The sequence below is a fragment of the Episyrphus balteatus genome, chromosome 3, assembly GCF_945859705.1.
Source record: "Episyrphus balteatus chromosome 3, idEpiBalt1.1, whole genome shotgun sequence".
Lineage (NCBI taxonomy): Eukaryota > Metazoa > Arthropoda > Insecta > Diptera > Syrphidae > Episyrphus > Episyrphus balteatus.
Window position 1 is genome coordinate 21,954,883 of NC_079136.1, and position 18,302 is coordinate 21,973,184.

The window sequence follows — 18,302 nt, forward strand, 5'->3', positions numbered from 1 at the left end:
TTCAAGTGTGAATACACTCTTCTTCAGGACTAAAATAATAAAATAATTCTAAAAAATTATAATATATTTATAATAGATACTTATCTTAAACTTTTCTTTTCTTAAATTCTTTTTTATGGTTCTCAATAAGTTGCTTTTAGATTTCTTAAATCGCTCAAATATTTTAAAAATTTAATAAAAATGCCTTGAAAAAGACATTTGTAATCATTTTGTAAATTCAATGATAAAATGATAAATGACACATTTTTACCAATTTTCATTGGTGTAACAATTTTTTCCCAGTTTTTTTAGTACTAATTCCGAATTTTATCATTTCTTGAAAAAAAAACACCCTTTCACTCAAAATAATTTTTTACTTTTTATGCCTAGATTCTTAATTCTTATACCAACCAAAACTATTTCACCAAGTTTTAAAAATTAATAAAATATAAGTTAGCTGTTATGATACCTTTCTCACACACAACTTAACCTATCAAAAAAACACCCTTTCACCCAAAATATTTTTAAAAACTTTATTTTTGTCAGTGTAGCATGTTTTTGCACAAGGGTTTCGGTTATATTTTACCTGTTGAGATCAAAAAACAAGCACCCTGTTTTTTAATCGGAAATAACTTTTCTTAAAGCAATCGTATTGACTTTATTTTTATGTCATTAGATTCAGCATTAAAAAATACCTTGAAAACATGTGTCATATGATGATATTCAACAAACAATTTTTTTCAGTATATTTTTGACCTTCACCCCCTCCCTCTTGTCCGCGAAAAAACACCCTTCCACCCAACTTTTTTTTATAGACTTTTTATGTACTTGGTTCTTATCCCAAAAGCAAACTTTTTGCCAAGTTTCATGAGTGGAACAATTTTTTTTTTTAATCTATTGATTTTATGTACTATTTTACCTGTACTATTACAATAAATACCCAAACAAAACTTGATCTATTTTCAATTTCCGGATGTTCACTTTTGTTATATTTAAAAAAAAATCTAATTTCAAAATATAACGACCACTATAATCCATATCCGCTTGCCTCAAAACCAAACCTCAACCAACTTCATACAAAAGCTATCACTATTCCCTTTTCCCATTTCATTCTTTATCCTACCATACACATTCACACAAAATAAAATAAAAAACAACCTTTCAAAAATGCACTTATCTCAGTTCTTCTCATGTTGCTCTTTTCCTACCCAAAATTTGTTTTTACACATTTTTGTTTTGCTCTCTGTCATTCTATTTTGTATTTTCTTTCCACTCTACATCTACGAAAACAACAAAATCCAACACAAAATTATTGTTATCTCTTTCTATCCTTTCCACTTATATATTATTTTTGACATTTCTACATTCTTCTTTCTTCGCCATCTTTCAAAAATTAGAGAATGGAAAAATTATATTAGAAACAAAAAGAAATTGCACAAAATCGTAATAAAAAAAACATAAAACAAAAATTTTTTTGTCAATCCAAATGATAAGAAATTTATACAATTTCTTTCAAATAAATTAATAAATTATTCGCTATTATATTCCCTACTCCAAAATCGCATAGTCTTGTTCCAAGTGCTTTTCTCTAGTCGCTACTCGCTTACAAGAGCAGCAAATATTTGCATAATAAATTACTTATCGGACAAAATGAATATCAAGTAAAGAATCACAAGATATCAAAAAAACGAACACAAGAATTAAGAAAAAAATGTTTATTAGCTCTTTGATTATGATATAAGATTACGAACAAGACCAAGCTAAATACACGAATATCCGGGTTGTGAGAATACCCTGGACAAAGTTTCCAAGTGGAAGCATACAAAAACACAAAAAAAAAAAACCCAAAGGAATTGCATTTTCTCTGAGAGTTTTCCCACAAGTAAATTTTTTGTATCCCAAAAATTTCCTGTGAATTCTCGGAAAATTCCCCAAATGACAGTCACAACAATCCATTCAATGGATGTTAAATCGCAAGTAAATCCTCCAGCTTTAAATCAAGCCGTAGCAGGTGCTTCCAAAAGCTATTACAAACCTCTGCGCACAGATGAGGAAGACGAAGTCAAGGTCTTGCTTATAAATGACAACTTTCACCGCGACGCGAGTGAAGATGAAGTTGATGTGGCAGCAGGTGGTGGAGGTTTGAATGGGGAAGATAATGGTCCAAAAGAAGCCTGGACTGAGAATCAGGTTACTTGGTTAGATGATGACGAAGAGATCGACAATCTCGATCTAGATGTTGGCCATATGTTCTTTAATCGGGTCGACAGTACTGAGATTATCTATCAGCCAAAGAAGAAGAACATAAAGATGGTTGGGAAGTATTTGATGGGTGATGTTTTAGGTGAGGGGTCATATGGGAAAGTTAAAGAGGTCCTTGACTCGGAGAATTTGACGAGGAGAGCTGTAAAGATTCTTACTAAAAGAAAACTGAGGAGAATTCCAAATGGAGAACAAAATGTCCAACGTGAAATACAATTACTCAAGAATTTGCGTCACGAAAATGTCATCCAATTGTTGGATGTTTTATACAACGATGAAAAGCAAAAGATGTACCTTATAATGGAGTATTGCGTAGGAGGCTTACAAGTAAGAATCTCACTTTATCCCTTTTCTCAGATTCATTTAACATCTTTTATTTTTTTTTAAGGAAATGTTAGATCATGCACCTGAAAAGAAAATGCCTTTATTTCAAGCACACAGATATTTTCGTCAGCTTATTAATGGGCTAGAATATTTGCATGGTTGTCGAGTTATTCACAAAGACATTAAACCGGGTAACTTGCTACTAACATTAGATCAAACTCTGAAGATATCAGATTTTGGTGTGGCAGAGCAGTTGGAAACATTTGCTGAAGATGATACTTGTACAACTGGGCAAGGATCGCCAGCATTTCAGCCACCAGAAATTGCTAATGGACAGGAGTCATTTTCTGGGTCGAAAGTTGATATATGGAGTAGTGGTGTTACTTTGTAAGTAATAGAAATTAAATTCTTTAGTAATATAATAATATCCCTTTGTACTTTCGAGGGATGTTTCAGGAAAATGCAATCTTTGCCTTATAAGTACATCGAGTTCTTCTAACTAACTTTGCTTTTTCTTTGTCCTTGGCTTGAATTCGTAAAGGAAACAAAGAGTCGGTTATTTAATTTTTTGTTTTGTGCTATAAGTTTGACCACAAATGATTTTATTGCTTTTACCAGCTTGGAAATGAATTATGTTTGAATTGTTGATAGTTTCTTTTTTTTTTTTAATTTTTTAATGCATATTTACTTGTGGCGTTTATTTCCGCTTTCTAAGGGAATATAATATCGGAATAGAATGTTCATTTTTAGGCTCAAAGATTAAGAATTTAGTTCAGAATAGACCGCATCCTCAATTGATTAGCCAATCCAGATATGCCCAGATCAGATCTAGCCGTGTTCAATAGCTCACACAAAGAGGAATAGGCGCGTTTATATAACCTATATCGCTGGAAATGTCTCAATGAGTGGAGTAATTTTTTGTATGGGCATAAATTACAGTCCTGGCTCTAGGGAATAAGCAATTCTTACTCGAAAATCTATCAAATATGGAATCTAATAAAAGACTGCAGCTAAGTCTTTCTTGTATGGCTTGTTTTAGTTAGCAGGATGTGGTTCGTTATATTTACTGTTTAGCAAAAGCACTGTTGGTGTATTCACAATCCAGTTCCCAATAAAGAACATTTTTAAGATATATGCTTCTATTTTGAGACAGCAAAAGCGAAAAATTTTTATTCTGATAATATTTCTATCGTCCTAAAAGGTGTATACTTTAGACAAAAACTACGAATCATTAAATTAAAAAAATATATAGGTATACTATCTACGGTGGCCTCAATTAGTATTATTCAGATCAAATAGATGGCCTACGTGACTAAACTCACGCCATCGTCCAATGTTGGCCTAAACAAATTAAGCAGATAAAATCGCATCATCAGATGATTGCAAGTATGTTTCTTTATATCTAAACCAAACATTTTTTTTAATTATTTGACCAAGTGTTTATAAGAGATATTTGATTTAGTTAGTTATAAGAAGTTAATTCTAAGAAGCTCAGGAAAAAAAGTGTATATAAAGAATATTCAGAAAAGTTTGGGACTAATGGGCAGGTTCCGAAACGTTTGGGAATAAATATTTAGTCAACGTCATTTTCTGAACGTAAATTTAGATATACGAATAAATCGAGGGATTTTTCTTGTCTAAATTTTCAATTAGCTTTTCAAAAAAATTGCCTTAATTGGAAGGATTGATAGCTAACCAATCAGAAACGCGAAAAATGACTAATTATTTAGTCCCAGACGTTTCTGAACCTACCCAATGTGTTAACTAAATGTCTAGTCCCTAATATTTCTTGAATGTGTGCCATTTGGAACATTTTATAGACACGTTCAGGGAACATTAGGAAGTAAATATTTAGTCAACTTGGTTTTTTGAACAGAAATTTAGGTAGACAAGTTAATCGAGTTAGGAATATTATTCCTGTTCAATGTTAAAGGTTTTATGTTCAGTAGTTACTGTTTAAGATGGCAGAAAGTGTCAAATTTCCCAAAAATCTTTTTTTTTTTTTTAATTTTTGTTTCGAGAAAAATTGTACGCCAATTTAGAATTTGATGTGTTAGACATCAAAGACGTAGGGTAAATACAAAGTTATAAGAGTTCAGGGTCTCTAATTGATCAACTATAACAAAAAAATTCCTTCCATTTAGGCAATTTTATTATTTATTTAAGTTAGTTAAGAAAGATTTCCTTAACTCGTTTACTCTAACTTAATTTCCATTCAGAAAATAACGTTGACTAAACATCGAAAACTCGATCAGGGAAAATAATAACTCTTTCCAACTGTTATTCTGAAAAAAATCTAATAATATAGCCAATATTCCGTTAACAAGAACCAAATTATAATTAAACACATTTTTCTTTTTGATAAATGTACCTATACGACCAAAAAAACTCTAAGGAAAAGGAAGCAGATTAGATAATTAAGAAAAAGAGAAAAAAAGGCACTTAAAGGCATATAGTGCCAATAATTCACCCAATTTTCACTCAACAGGAAAAACGCCTCTTAAGAGGCGCGAGCTTGCTCTGAGTTAAACTAATTTTGAATAGAATCGCTTGCATTTGTTGAGTTGAGATCTCGGGCTTAATGTAAATAATTTTCCCTCTGTTCCAGATATAATTTAACCACTGGACTTTATCCATTCGAAGGAGATAACATTTATAGGCTATTAGAGAATATTGGACGTGGACAATGGGAAGCACCAAATTGGCTCTATCAATTAGATGATAAATTAGCTCGGCTAGTTTTGGGGATGTTGCAATCGGATCCAGAGAAACGTTTCAATATTCAACAAATTCGATATGAACCGTAAGTTTTTTTTTTGAAAATAAAATTAAACTTAAAAAATTTCGTCAAAATAATAACAAACTTTTATTTCAGTTGGTTTATTTCTGCTCCAGAAGAAAAAGGGCCACCAATTCCCATTCCACCATTGAAAAATGACAAGTATCGTCGATCCACAGTACTGCCTTACCTAGATGCTTTCCATTATGAAACTGAATTCGATCAGGAGGATAATTATTTCACCGAACATGACCTAAATCGTATAACTAAATTTAATTTTATTTAAAAATAAAATATAAAAGCTTTTTTGTTTTTTTTAGAGGAACTTGCCCGACAAGCTGCAGCTGCAGCAGCAGAAATAAAAGCTAAAAAAAACGCCGCCTCTGCATCGAATCCAACAATTTCATCAGCTGGCACCTCGGCTGCAGCTGCTGCATCCTCCAATAGTCTTAAAGAAAATAAAAAGCATCATTCTTCGTCGGCGTCATCACTCAAACGGCGAGCGAAGAAACTAACGTCGTGCATATCAGTTCGAAAACTAACCAATTGCCGACCATCTTGAGACGATCGACGATTTCAAAATGTTTTCTTTCTTCTTATTTAGTTCTATTTATCGTTTTGATCATTGTTATTTAATTTTTTCGTTTGTTTTTGTTTAGTTCTTATTTTTAATCATTTTTGTTTGTCTATCACTTTGCACGAAATACCGAAAGGTGACGAACATTTTTCTTCACAAAATTTAGTTGATTAGTTTTTTGTTTCGTTGTACGTTTTTTTTTTTCACAGTCACAAACTCAAGAACTTTCCTACCGACAATACAATACATACTACTCGTAACATACACACAATCATCTCGCCGTGAAATTGCGTGTTTTTCCAAGATTTCTTAATTATAGTTTATTATTTGGTTTTTGTTCTTCCGTCAGATATCTATTTTGACACAAATCATATCTTAACACATAAATTTACATACAAAAAACGGGCCAAAAAAATTGTTTTGTACCAAATCGTTTTCTATGTTTTTTTTTTTTGTATATTCTTTATTTTTTTCTTTTTTTTTCACTTTGAAATTATATAATCAAATTTCAAGCATCTTAAAGCATAAAATTTCATTTTTCTACTCTTGATGTAAAGTTTATTAAACAAAACAAAAAATAATAGAGAGTTGTTGAAAACCTTAAATAAACGCTTTTTGTGTATAATAGAAATAATAAATAATTTAAAGATCGCTGCTGGCCAGATTGATCTGACACCAAGGATTACTACACAAAGCTAAAACGATAAAATAATTTACATCAAAACCAAAGTGGAATAAATTGTTAAAAATTAAATGAAAACAAAATAATTGTTTTTTTTTTTATTTACAGTTCTTGGTCAGAATAAATGGATTTTAACGATATCTTCATTTCTAGCATATTAAATCTCAATGAAAATAAAACAAGTTCACTTAAGGGAGAGTTTGTTATTGTGAAAAAAGCTCTAAAAGTGGCTCTACACTATCTCATAAAGTATTGAAAGTTTTGTTTGAAACCTTATTACGAAATTAGAAATTACCTCTGATTTTATACCACATTCTTTACGCTTTTTAAAAAATGCAATAAAAACTTCTTATGAAAGCATCTCAAAACACAAAAAAGCCTATAGAAGATAGGGCAATTTTGAGCAAGGGTTGGTCAAAAATGATACTGATGTGAAATAAGGTTAATAACTTACTTTACGTAAGAATCATGATGTTTTTAAAAATTTATTCATGATCCTAGTTGAACTAACATTTGAACTTTATTTTGAAACAAAACGAATTTACCTTTTATTTTGATATAACAACTTTACACTCATAAAATCCACATAATACTTTTTTAAAACCTCGAAGTTGATAATATGCCCAAAACTTCTCTAATAAAACCCAAACACAAAACCGAAACATTGACTGGCGAGTAAAGGTGATTAATCACAAATTCCATTCATATTCGAAATTTTCTACGGGTCCCAAAAAAACAATCGCAAAATGCCAATTTCTACGAAATTCTCCATTATGAACGGATTCTGTGATTGTTTTTTCGGAACTCGTAGCAAATTTCCGATACGAATGGAGTTCATTATATGACCGAATAAGTGGTTACATTTATAAAAGATCCTTCTTAAATCAAACAAGATTATTTAAAAATTTGTGTTAAGATTTGAAATTTATATTATTTGAGTGTGTGTGGTTTTCTGTAATTAATTCCGTCTTCAAATCTGTAATATATTTTCTTTTCCGAATTAGAACTGTTATTGAGTGCCAAAACGAATAGTTTCATGTAATCATTCGGAGTAATTCCGGACTCCCACACAAAAACACTATCAATAGGCTAAAAGAATTGGTAATTTTTCTAAATTTATGGCATTATTTTTGACAGTGATGCATTGAACGCTTTTGTCCGCATGTTCTTTAATGTTCTCTTTTTGTCGACTTCCAAAAAGGAGGAGGTATCACTTAAGGATTTTTGTGTGCTGATTCCGAATCCGAAGCCAAAATTTCACTGGCACGTCACGTTTTCGAAATATTTGAATGTTAACAGGTCAAAAACGCTTTATTTTGGTACTTTAGGCGTTGAATTTAATCACCGTTAAATTTTTTTTGCAAAGCTCCTTATGCAATCTCAAAAAGCCATATTTTATACTTTTAAATATGTTAATTTTTTTTTTTTTAATTATGTTTTTCTAAAAGATATTTGGTATAGAAGTGCGTGATATCTCAAAATCCTGGTAATTAAGGTAACATTTATGTTTTTTTTGAAGCAGATTTGAAGAAAATTACAGTTTTCGACTCTTGATTTTGATAAAAAAAAAAGCAAAATATTACGGAAAAATATATATTTTAGATCAAACGTCAAAAAACATTTCATTCAAAAATAGTTTTTGGGAGTTTATAGCGAAAATAGTGATGAGCATAGCTCAAAAACAAGACGTGTTGGAATAAATCTGTAAACAGTTTTGAATTCAGCACACTCAAATTAATTAAAATCACCTTACAGAGTTCTTGCTTCCTACTTTTTTTTGGTGACCAGTGATATTCAATTCGTCTGTATTTTTTTTTTAGGTTTGTTATTTTTACCTCATAACTTTGGACTGAGTGAACCAGTTTTGATAGTTCTTTTTATATTGGAAAGTTGGTGCCTGCAGTGTGGTCCCATTTCAATTTCCTTCTGTTCTGACGATAGAAACTATTAGAAAAATCATAAAACCCAGTTTTAATCCATGGAGGTCGGTTTTGTTTTTTGATAAAAATGATTATTCTTCTATTTGATCAAAAACTAGTTTTTCGAAAGTATCAATTTTTGGAATAAGAAAAATTGATTTTTTTGTTTGAAAAGTAATTTTATAAAATGTTTAGTTTTAGGAGTTAATTAAAAATTGTTCCTAATTGTACCGACTTTATTTTAAATTTTTAGGGATTTTTAACTTTAGCCCCTTAACAAAAAATATTAAGGTGCGTCTTTTTTCGGCTTAATCCATTTAAAAATTTGTTTCTTCTTCGATAGACGAATTTGAAGCTGTTTTATAAAAAATAACTAACTTGACTCTTAGAAGCAAGTCCATAAGATCCATTATAAAATGCATAATGTGACCTTGGTGAAACTTGTGCGTTACCTAATTGATGTGCATTCTGAAGACAGCTTCAGAAGACTTGTAAATTCTTTCGGACGCTTTGGAAATTCAATTAAACAAATAATAATATTTAATCTAAAACTATCTGTCAGGAATGATTAATATATGAATTCATGAAGTACCTGGCATTTACATCTTAAATAAAAACACATTTATCTTCTTATATGAAAATGATGAACCAAATAACATGATATTGTTTATTAACATGTTCTACATACTGCAAATAAAATAAAAAATTTATTATTTATCTAATCTTATTTTTCAACCACTTCCATTGGTGAACTATCCATTTCACCCATTTGAAACATCTGATGATAATGAGTACCTAACTTTGATAATTTCTTTTGCATAATATTACGCAAGATATCAACATATTGTGGAGGAATTTTCGAAGTACTTGGATTGCGCCAATGTAGTGCATTATTGTCGCAGGTAAAAAGCGCAGGTGATGGTACATTGTCTTTAAGATAATTCCATATGCATTCTTTAAGAACAAGAGCGATCTAAAATTTAATGAAATTACAATAAAATTAATAGAAGAAATACAAATTTGAAAAAATATCCTTTCTTACCTCTGGTGCATCAAAATATTCAATAATCATGTGTAAACTGGCTAAAGGAGGTGGCAACAACTGACCCATAGAAAGAATTTGAAGCAGCTTTATTGTACACTGCATTAGTTCGTCATTTTTGTCAATTTGTTGGAATTTATTTACTAAAATGAGATTATAGAAATTAAATGGTCTTTTGAAAGCTTTCCAAAACATTATTCTTACCATTTTTCGCTCTCCATTGATGAAGACAAGTTGCACACAAGGCTCGAAGCAGAACAGAGGAAAAGCAAAGAGCTGGACGATGTGTCGCTATGAGACCAAGCAGAGCCCACAGAATCGGTGATGACATGAATGTGCGTCTTATGCGCAGGTCACGTTCCATTGTAACTTTCGTGAATTCTTCATCAGGAAAAGGTAGGCCATTGTACATGACATCCGTTGAAACCATTTCGACCAGAAGTAATGAAACCATTGAATAGCCATCAACGTGATTAGGTTTTTCCTTAACAGATTCAAAACAGCAGTTAATAATTTTTTATATTTTAAAATTATTGTGTACCAACCCAATCACTACAACAGCAATCAATTGCCTTGAGCAACAATCGCTGGATCTCTGGATCTGGTTCAAAGGTTTTTGCTTGATTGCTTTCCGACCTTAAGCCTTTTCCTATCACCCCTGCATGCAAAACTGTTCTATTGGCATTCGGGCCAACACTTTGTTTTTGATTTGCATAAATAAGCATTTCGTTTTCCGGCATATCGGGTTCATCGACTTCTGGATCTTCATAAGCTCCAAAGAGATATCCATAAAAGAATAATGCTCCCTCAACCAATTCCCTGAGACAAACTGATCTAGCTGATTTTCTGGCACTGCATTGCCGTTGGAAAAGATCAAATGCTCTGTTAACTGCAGTCGACCGAATAGTTGGACCTATAACAAACAAATTAAGTATCAAAGTTGCAAAGCCAATTCAAACTTACTTTTCTCTGTGAGACTCCAAAAGAAGTACTTGACTGTCAGACTAGACAGTTTAAGTACATCGGTGGTACTCATGACATTCATTCTAGAACCAGATTCGATAGTGTTAAGCAAATCAACTATTGTATGAACCAAGGTAGCATGATCGCTTTGTTTAGGAATTACAACTTCACTTGTATCCATTTTTTCAAACTCAGATTGGCCAGATTTAGTTCGTTTTCTATTTAAAGAGTCATTAGAAGGCAAGTTGTTATTATTGTTGTTCGAAAGGGCTGAACGTGCTGAATCTTCCATTTTCATAAGTAATTTTGACAAAGCACAATTAAGTAGTTCCATCACTTTTGCAAGACAGTCGTTTAAGGTGTTCATGATGCTTTGTAGTTTTAAATATGGAACGATTCCCTTCTTCTCTAATCTGTGAATAATAAGAAATATAATATTTTAATAAAGAGAATTCTATTTTTCATTTTTTGTTTATAAAGCTCAATTTTTGATATCTTCCCTATTTATTTTCTTAAAAAATTGACTATTTTGGCTTTATATAATTCTCAACTATGTTTAAAAGTAGATATTAAGAAAAATACAAAAATGAAAAGATAAAAAAATTGTGCTAACTTAAAGAAAAAAAACAAAAACAGCACAAAAAAGGTCAAAAGTGCGGTTTACTACTTTGACACTTTTTGAACTTTGTTTCATCCATGTTTGAATTTTTTTTCATTGAATATGAACAGTTGTACCTAATTCAAAAGCCGAACATCTGTTTTTCATCAATTAGCTTAATTTTTAGCTTATAAACAGTTTCGCAAAAGAAGATTCTATAAATGCTTATTCTGATCGCCATCTCGGGACCACCATTTTGAGTAAAAAAAAAGTTGGTAGCTTTTTCGTCTATCTTATACTTATATACTTCAGTGTTGTAAATTTCATGACTTTTCATCAAGAAATGGCCGTGAAAATGATTTTTGGAGCCAAAAAGCACCAAAGGCACCACTGTGTGGCAAAGAGAATAATAAATAGCCAAAGCGTACTTGACCGAAAGATTTTTATATCTTCAGCGACTTCATGGCTTTCACTGTCAACTTCCTTTTTAATTCTTATTTGGTAAAAATAATAATTTTACAAATAGTTTATAAAAAGGAAAAAATATGGCAAAAATATGGTTTTTGCCATTTTTGACAAATTTTGAAACACATGCGCCACCGAAGTCCTTAACCAATTTGAGCCAATTTTTTTTCTACTTAATATTTAGCTCATATGAAAGTTTTCTAAAGCTATTATGTTCAAAAAATAATATGTTAGGGTGGTAAATTTTTTTTGTAAAAATACCATTTTTTTTTTTTTTTAATTTTTCATACTTCAGAGCCGATGCGCGACCGGAAGATATGAACTGATTTTGATTATTTTTTAAACCCTTATAAGTCATCACCATTCGCAACTTTTCCGCGCTATTGCGATTCAAAATTCGAAAAAAATGTTTTTCGGCCCACTCTAATGTACATTATAGTGTCCCGTCATCTTATGATGATTTTAGTTTTTAGTCCTAGTTCATCGAAAGACGTATCAAAATTTGCGTATTAATGAGTAGCTTTTAATATGATCTTATATTTTAATTTGAACAAAACTTTTCGGGCTTTAAAAGTCTTTAAAGGATCAAAAATAGGGTATTTATATAATCGCTGGAAGAGGCCCAAAGGTTATCTCGAAATTAAAAAGTAAGGATACCCTCAGACTCTTCTCTTCAATACGCAACTTTTGAGACCTTTTACGAATAAATAGAAAAATTAAAGCAAAAAAATGGAATAAATAATACAATAATAATTATAACAAGCAAACATGACCAAACTTGAGTTAAGTTTCTTTTGAAGAAAACTAGCCTTTTTTCAAGATTTGGTTTGTAAATGCTTATTCATCGAATTGAACAAATTGAACTCTCCAAAAGTAACAAAAGCAAGTAAATAACGAGGAATTTTTTTGAAATAATTACATGAGTGATTATTTAAAACTTACTTCGCCAATGTTGCTAAATTTTGAAAAGTATTCAAAGCCTGTGTCTGTTGCTCCCCTTCATGAAATTGCAATTTCAACAAAACCTCTTCCAATGCCATTTGAATGCCTGGTTTTATAGCTGGAAAATCTACAACTCCATTCTGAGTGCCAATAATTCGTATAAGTGCGCTAATTCCTGCCTTATTTACAGTATACGATTTCCTAAGCAGCTCCGAAATAGTTTGATGATAGATGTGTGATTGTTGAGTAGCTGAAAATTATGTTAAAGTTAATTTTTTGAAGTTTTTATAAATGCTAATTGACAAAACTAATCTCGACTCACAGACAAGCAAAAGTAATCGTACTGCAGTTTGTTGTTCAATTGTATTCCAACTGAGACAACCTTTCCACAACAGAAACTTTGAAGCATCTGTACTCAAATCACTCAATAGTGGACAACGTGAATTCATAAGTATAACTTGTTCGAGTTCCTGAAGATTATACTCCAAGAATTCTTGACACCATGAATATTGTTCGGCTAATCTTGCTGCTGTCATTAAGAGTTTAGATCCATTTTTTTCCAGATTAAGAGGGAGACTGTTGAAAGAAGGCTGCATGTCCATGAATGTCTTGTTTGTCATCCATACTGGTGTCTGACGGATGATTGCTTCCAAGAGAGTATCATTATCTGTAATAAGGTAATGGTTTCAAACGGATTCATGATTCGATAGAACTTGAAGAACTTACATAATTCGAGAAAAACTTTGACAACATTTTGCAACAAAGACTCAGAATAATGGGATATTTGGGTGATGAAAGGAATTATATGAACGTGAATTGCTTTTTTCGGTACAAAGCCATCCTCCAATAAGCCTCGTAGAGCTTGAAGGAGTTCATTTTCATGGGCAAACGACAAATAATCAAGAATTCCAATTTCCGAATCAAATCGACAACGATTATCTTCAGAGAATCTCTTCAGTCCACACTGAAGGATCTGGGAGATAATTTTTAGAGGGAAACAACCTCCAAGACGGGCCACAACCCAATCGAAGGTCAACGAATACCTCTGAAATGCAGCTAAGAAAAATAAAATACAATTAAATCTATTCTATCGATTGATATACTACTATCGAACCTAAAAGAGTCTCTACACATGATTCCGCTTCAGAATCAGTGAGCTTGCGAAAACATGAACTTATCAAACTAAGTAAACCCTTCATTGCGTTGCAATTTAACCAGAAATTGCAAGACGCTCCAATACTCATTTTTCTTTTGTGAGAATATTTGTCTGACAATTTGCCAACCAAGTCTAAACTCCAAGAAGCAATAACCGGACTCCAAGCGGGTGGACCTTTGTTAACCAAATTTTCCAATGCTTCTTGGATATCAGTAAAAGACTCATCTTCTTGTGGCAATTGTTGTTGAGCTTTACTATCATTGCCAGCATTAGCCACATAATTGGCTACAGCCACATCGAAAACTAATGAAAAATATTCGAAAACAATTTCTCGCGACGCTGGAAGATCTTCGAGAAGATGCAAACTTGTTCGAACCAAGTGAGTGGCATTGATATTTTTCGGATTACCACGATGGCTAGTTATTGCAGTAATGAATTGTTTTAATTCAATGAGAATGTGTTGTTTGAGCATTTTTATTGATTGTTTTGTAATTATTTTGTATGAATTTAATAAAAGAATGAGAGAAAAGTAAACAACATTACACCGCTTTTGTATAAAAAGTACAAAATTGTTATCAGTGGAAATGTCAAAAATGTAAAAAGTGACATTTTAGAAGATTTCGGAACTAGTTTGTAGCGACATCTATTTGTGATATTGGTTAGAAATAGGAAAGTGTTTTAAACTGACGGTTTTATTTAAAAACAAAAATACGTTGATTTCATAGAATTTTCGTGATTTGTCAAAGACTTCATGTAAAGTTTTGAAATTGATACAAATTAATCCTAAAGCATTCTTCAAGAAAAATTGTAGGTACTAAGCCAAGTACGCAGCTGAAGCGAAATGAAATTTTCCATACAAAATTTCGTTAACGAAATCTTGAACGAAATTAAATTTGTTTTGTTTTTGCTCCTAAACTTATTTTGTGATGTTTTTTTTTTTAAATTTTTTATTTGTTTTTCACTACTTTTATTTTTATTATTTTTACTATGCTATAATACTCGATGGTATTTTTTTGTTAACATGTTCGATGTTGACTTTGGAGACTTAAAAATTTTTTCGTTTCGCTTCAGCAGCGTTCTAGGCTTTAGGTCAGAAATGTTACATAAGAATAGTTCTGTTTGATTACTGCCTAAACAGAAATATTTTTACTATTTTCGTGATGTCGTTTTCCAAAATTCAAGGAGTGACACTCCTAGCTATATAATCACTCCGAAAAGGAGTGATTTCAAATTCCAAAATTGAAAAAGGAGTGAATTTTTGGAGTGAATTCTTCACTCCCAAAATTTTAAAGGAGTGACGGAGTGATTACCAATACTTCTACATTTGACTTCATGGACTGCTTGTCAAATTGTTGGGTGGTTGTTTTCATGGTATAAAAAGACAAGGTATGATCATTAGAGCCGCCATCTTACAAAATGGGGTAATAAGGTTTTGACGTTTGGCATTTGGCAAAGTCAAAAGCAACAACAATTTCCAAGACAAATTTGTTTACAACAACAATTTCAACGGGCTGGGCTGTCAAAACCTTAAGTAGCCATATAAGTTTTGACAGTTCTCTATACTGAGTTTTTTCTAATGATCATACCTTCTCTTTTTATACCATGGGTTGTTTTAACTTTTTTTTGTGAAGGAAATTATATTTACAAAAAAAATTCAATAAAGTATTGTAAAAAATCACTAAAAGTGAATTTAAAAGATTGTGTTATTATTTTATTCATTATTTCGTATTACAAACACATGCAAAGCAAACCTCAAATCACTCCACTTGTCAAATTCTTCGTTAACAAATTCCAAAATTGCACAAAAAAGGAGTGATTCACTCCCATAGTTTTGGAAAACGACATGAAACTGTGTAGTTTTTCACAAATGAGAGCACTACTCGAGAGAAAACAATTTTCTCTTCATTTTGTTCTTGTCGCGCAACAAACAATTTTAACAAGCTACAGTCAGGGTGGCATGGTTGTGTTTTAAGATTCATTTATTTAATTTTAATTATGAAATGTAAAACCATAGGGTAGAGTCGGCACCCTTCGACACGTTAACAGAAAATATAAAAAAGCATAGGTTTTTTTTTCATTTTGTCAAAAATTTTAATTTTTTTTTTTCAAAATTTATGATTTTTTTACATGTGGAATTTAAGATTTTAATAAATGTTTGTACTAATTGGCATTTATTTAAAAAAAAAAAGTAGAAGTGTCAAATGTCCCCCAGCACGGGCAAAACAAAAAGCATGTGAAAGTTACATTCTTCTAGTTTTAGAATTAAAAAAAAAAAACATAATTTTAGCCTAGTATAAAACTAAAAAGGTTTTAGTTTTTAATTAAATCGTTTATGATTTTGAGCCATTAACCAAATATTTAGTCCCAGATGTCTCTTTTTTTTTATGCAGCTAACCAATCAAAGATCCGAAACTTGACTTACATAACTTTAACGTTTCTGAACCTGCCTATATTAATTAAAAAAAAATGCACGACTGGGGTCGCACGTACTTGCTCTTGCAGTTCAAAGCACTTTTATGTTAGTCTACTTGTAGATTTTAAAAGCTGGCTCTAAATTTTAAAAAAAATTGATATTGAGGAAGAGCCGACATTTAGGGCATGAAAAAATTTTTTTTTTTGTTATTTGACTTTTTTGAGAAAAAATAAAAATGCAATTTTATTGCCACTGCTTTAAATATTACGTATACAAAGTTTAATCAAAATCGTTAGAGCCGTTTTCGAGAAATTCGCAATATCGTATTTTTTTGTATGGGAGGTATACGTTCTAAACGAGATATAAAAAAACAAAAAAAAACCAACTTTCAGAATTCTATAAAAATCATCTGTACCAAATTTTAAGAAAATCCGTCCACCCGTTTAGGCTGTGGAAATGTGTACAGATGGACGCACAACCGCACAGACGCACAGACGCACAGACGCACAGACGCACAGACGTACAGACGCACGGACGGAATTGCGAGACCCACTTTTTTGTAATTCTCCATCATCGTAATGTTGGTTTTGATTAAAACCTCAAATTTTTTTTTCGACACGAAACCAATACTTGCCCTATAGAGCAAGTAAAAAATCGTATTAGGCCGATGGCTTTTTTGTTAATGCCTTCATAATATTAATATCTATTATTTGTAATTTAACATTGCACTTAGTATTAGTAAAACTCGAATTTTATTAACTTTGCAATAATTGCAATATTAATATTAGTATCCTGATAACAAAAAAGATAAAAGATTCGTACAATTTTTGATGCTTTTTGTATTTTAATTTTTTAAACGATTTAGTAAATTACTAAAGCCATTTTGTAAGTTATTAAGTTAAAAATCCGTATGCTTTTTGGCTTAGTAACTTACTAAATGGCTTCAGTAATTTAGTTAATCGTTTAAAATTTTGTGCCATTGTTTTTTGTCACTTCTACTAAATTTTCATACTCAACACATCGAGTAGGTATTTTTATTGTTAAGGTTTATTGTCTAGTGATTTCTTATAGAATATGTAAGTGCTTTATCGCTTGTCATGGTCAAAATAAAATATTTTTTTTTTTATCTTTAGTTCACTTTTCGAGATCGGAATCATGTCAATCAGATGGAAATAAATTGAAGGCAACCGAAATTATGTTTATAAAATTAAAAATCAACATAAACTATGCAAAGTCTTAAGTCTAAACTATATTTTTCAGTTAGAAATATTTAAGGTGTTGGCTATAACTTTGTCGATTTAATTGGAGAGATAAAAATAACACAGTACGAGTATCTATATATTTGTTCCCAAGGGTAACTTAAGAAAGGACAACTTGTGTAAGTTCATTGCATTGTAAATTCATATCGATCATATCTATCTGGAAAAACTTTGCCAATTTTTTAGCTTTTGTTTTAAGAATAATGATGTTAAGATCTGCTATGATGGTGATGAAATTCTTAATAACCTTATAGGAATTTTAGAGATTTGTTTTTTGGTGGCTAGGTACTATTCTATGCAAGTGCAAGTATTATCTAAGTGCACAGAGAACAGGGAGTTATGTTTTGAATGTTGATTTGGGTTGTCGATAAAACAGAAAATGAAGAAACTTTTGTATGTACCTTCCTATGGATACTGACAGCCAAGCATTTGTTAAAGTAAACGTTGACCTTCAGTTATCTTTAGGTAGGTACTTTTATTGAAGAAATACTTTGAGCTGAAAGATTTAACTTCTTTAACTACATAAGTCAAGCATAAAATATCGAGTTATTGCAGAATGTTTACGAAGAATTAGACTTTGGTATTTATGACTATTATTCCAAAATCTAATTCTTCAATCGGCAATCGTCGTTACTCAAAATTAATAACCATCAGGGCTGCCATTGCTATTATAGAGGATATAGCAACGATATTTTAAAAGAAAAATTTCTAAATCACTACGTTTAACTTATTTTTGTAAATTGTAAAAGAATTAAAAAAATGTTGCTTTAAAAATATGGTAACCCTATTCAAATGAAAAAGCGCCAAAATAAATAATAATCATAATTATCATATAAAAACTAAACTTATTTTAAGGAATTTTGCTATAAACTTTATTCTATTTAAGTGTCCTGAACATACAATAATAAATGGAAAACTTATACATCTATTAATTTATCTATC

At 31.1% G+C, this 18,302-nt stretch overlaps 2 protein-coding genes across 2 annotated transcripts; one reads left to right on the forward strand and one right to left on the reverse strand.

Annotated features, from left to right (window-relative positions):
* Window positions 1–1,347: 1,347 nt before the first annotated feature.
* Window positions 1,348–6,673, forward strand: LOC129913753 (serine/threonine-protein kinase STK11). The gene is made up of 5 exons (XM_055992578.1): window positions 1,348–2,568; window positions 2,630–2,952; window positions 5,174–5,368; window positions 5,441–5,604; window positions 5,665–6,673. Exons 1-5 carry the CDS (start codon window positions 1,915–1,917, stop codon window positions 5,904–5,906), a joined length of 1,578 nt encoding a protein of 525 aa, XP_055848553.1. The 5' UTR covers window positions 1,348–1,914; the 3' UTR covers window positions 5,907–6,673.
* Window positions 6,674–9,159: 2,486 nt separating this feature from the next.
* LOC129913750 (integrator complex subunit 5) lies at window positions 9,160–14,254 on the reverse strand. The gene is made up of 9 exons (XM_055992575.1): window positions 13,647–14,254; window positions 13,259–13,588; window positions 12,855–13,199; window positions 12,533–12,782; window positions 10,528–10,940; window positions 10,110–10,477; window positions 9,769–10,048; window positions 9,565–9,707; window positions 9,160–9,495 (listed from the first exon to the last, which is right to left on the reverse strand). The coding sequence occupies exons 1-9, from the start codon at window positions 14,158–14,160 to the stop codon at window positions 9,247–9,249; spliced, it is 2,892 nt and encodes a 963-aa protein (XP_055848550.1). The 5' UTR covers window positions 14,161–14,254; the 3' UTR covers window positions 9,160–9,246.
* Between the last annotated feature and the right edge of the window lie 4,048 nt (window positions 14,255–18,302).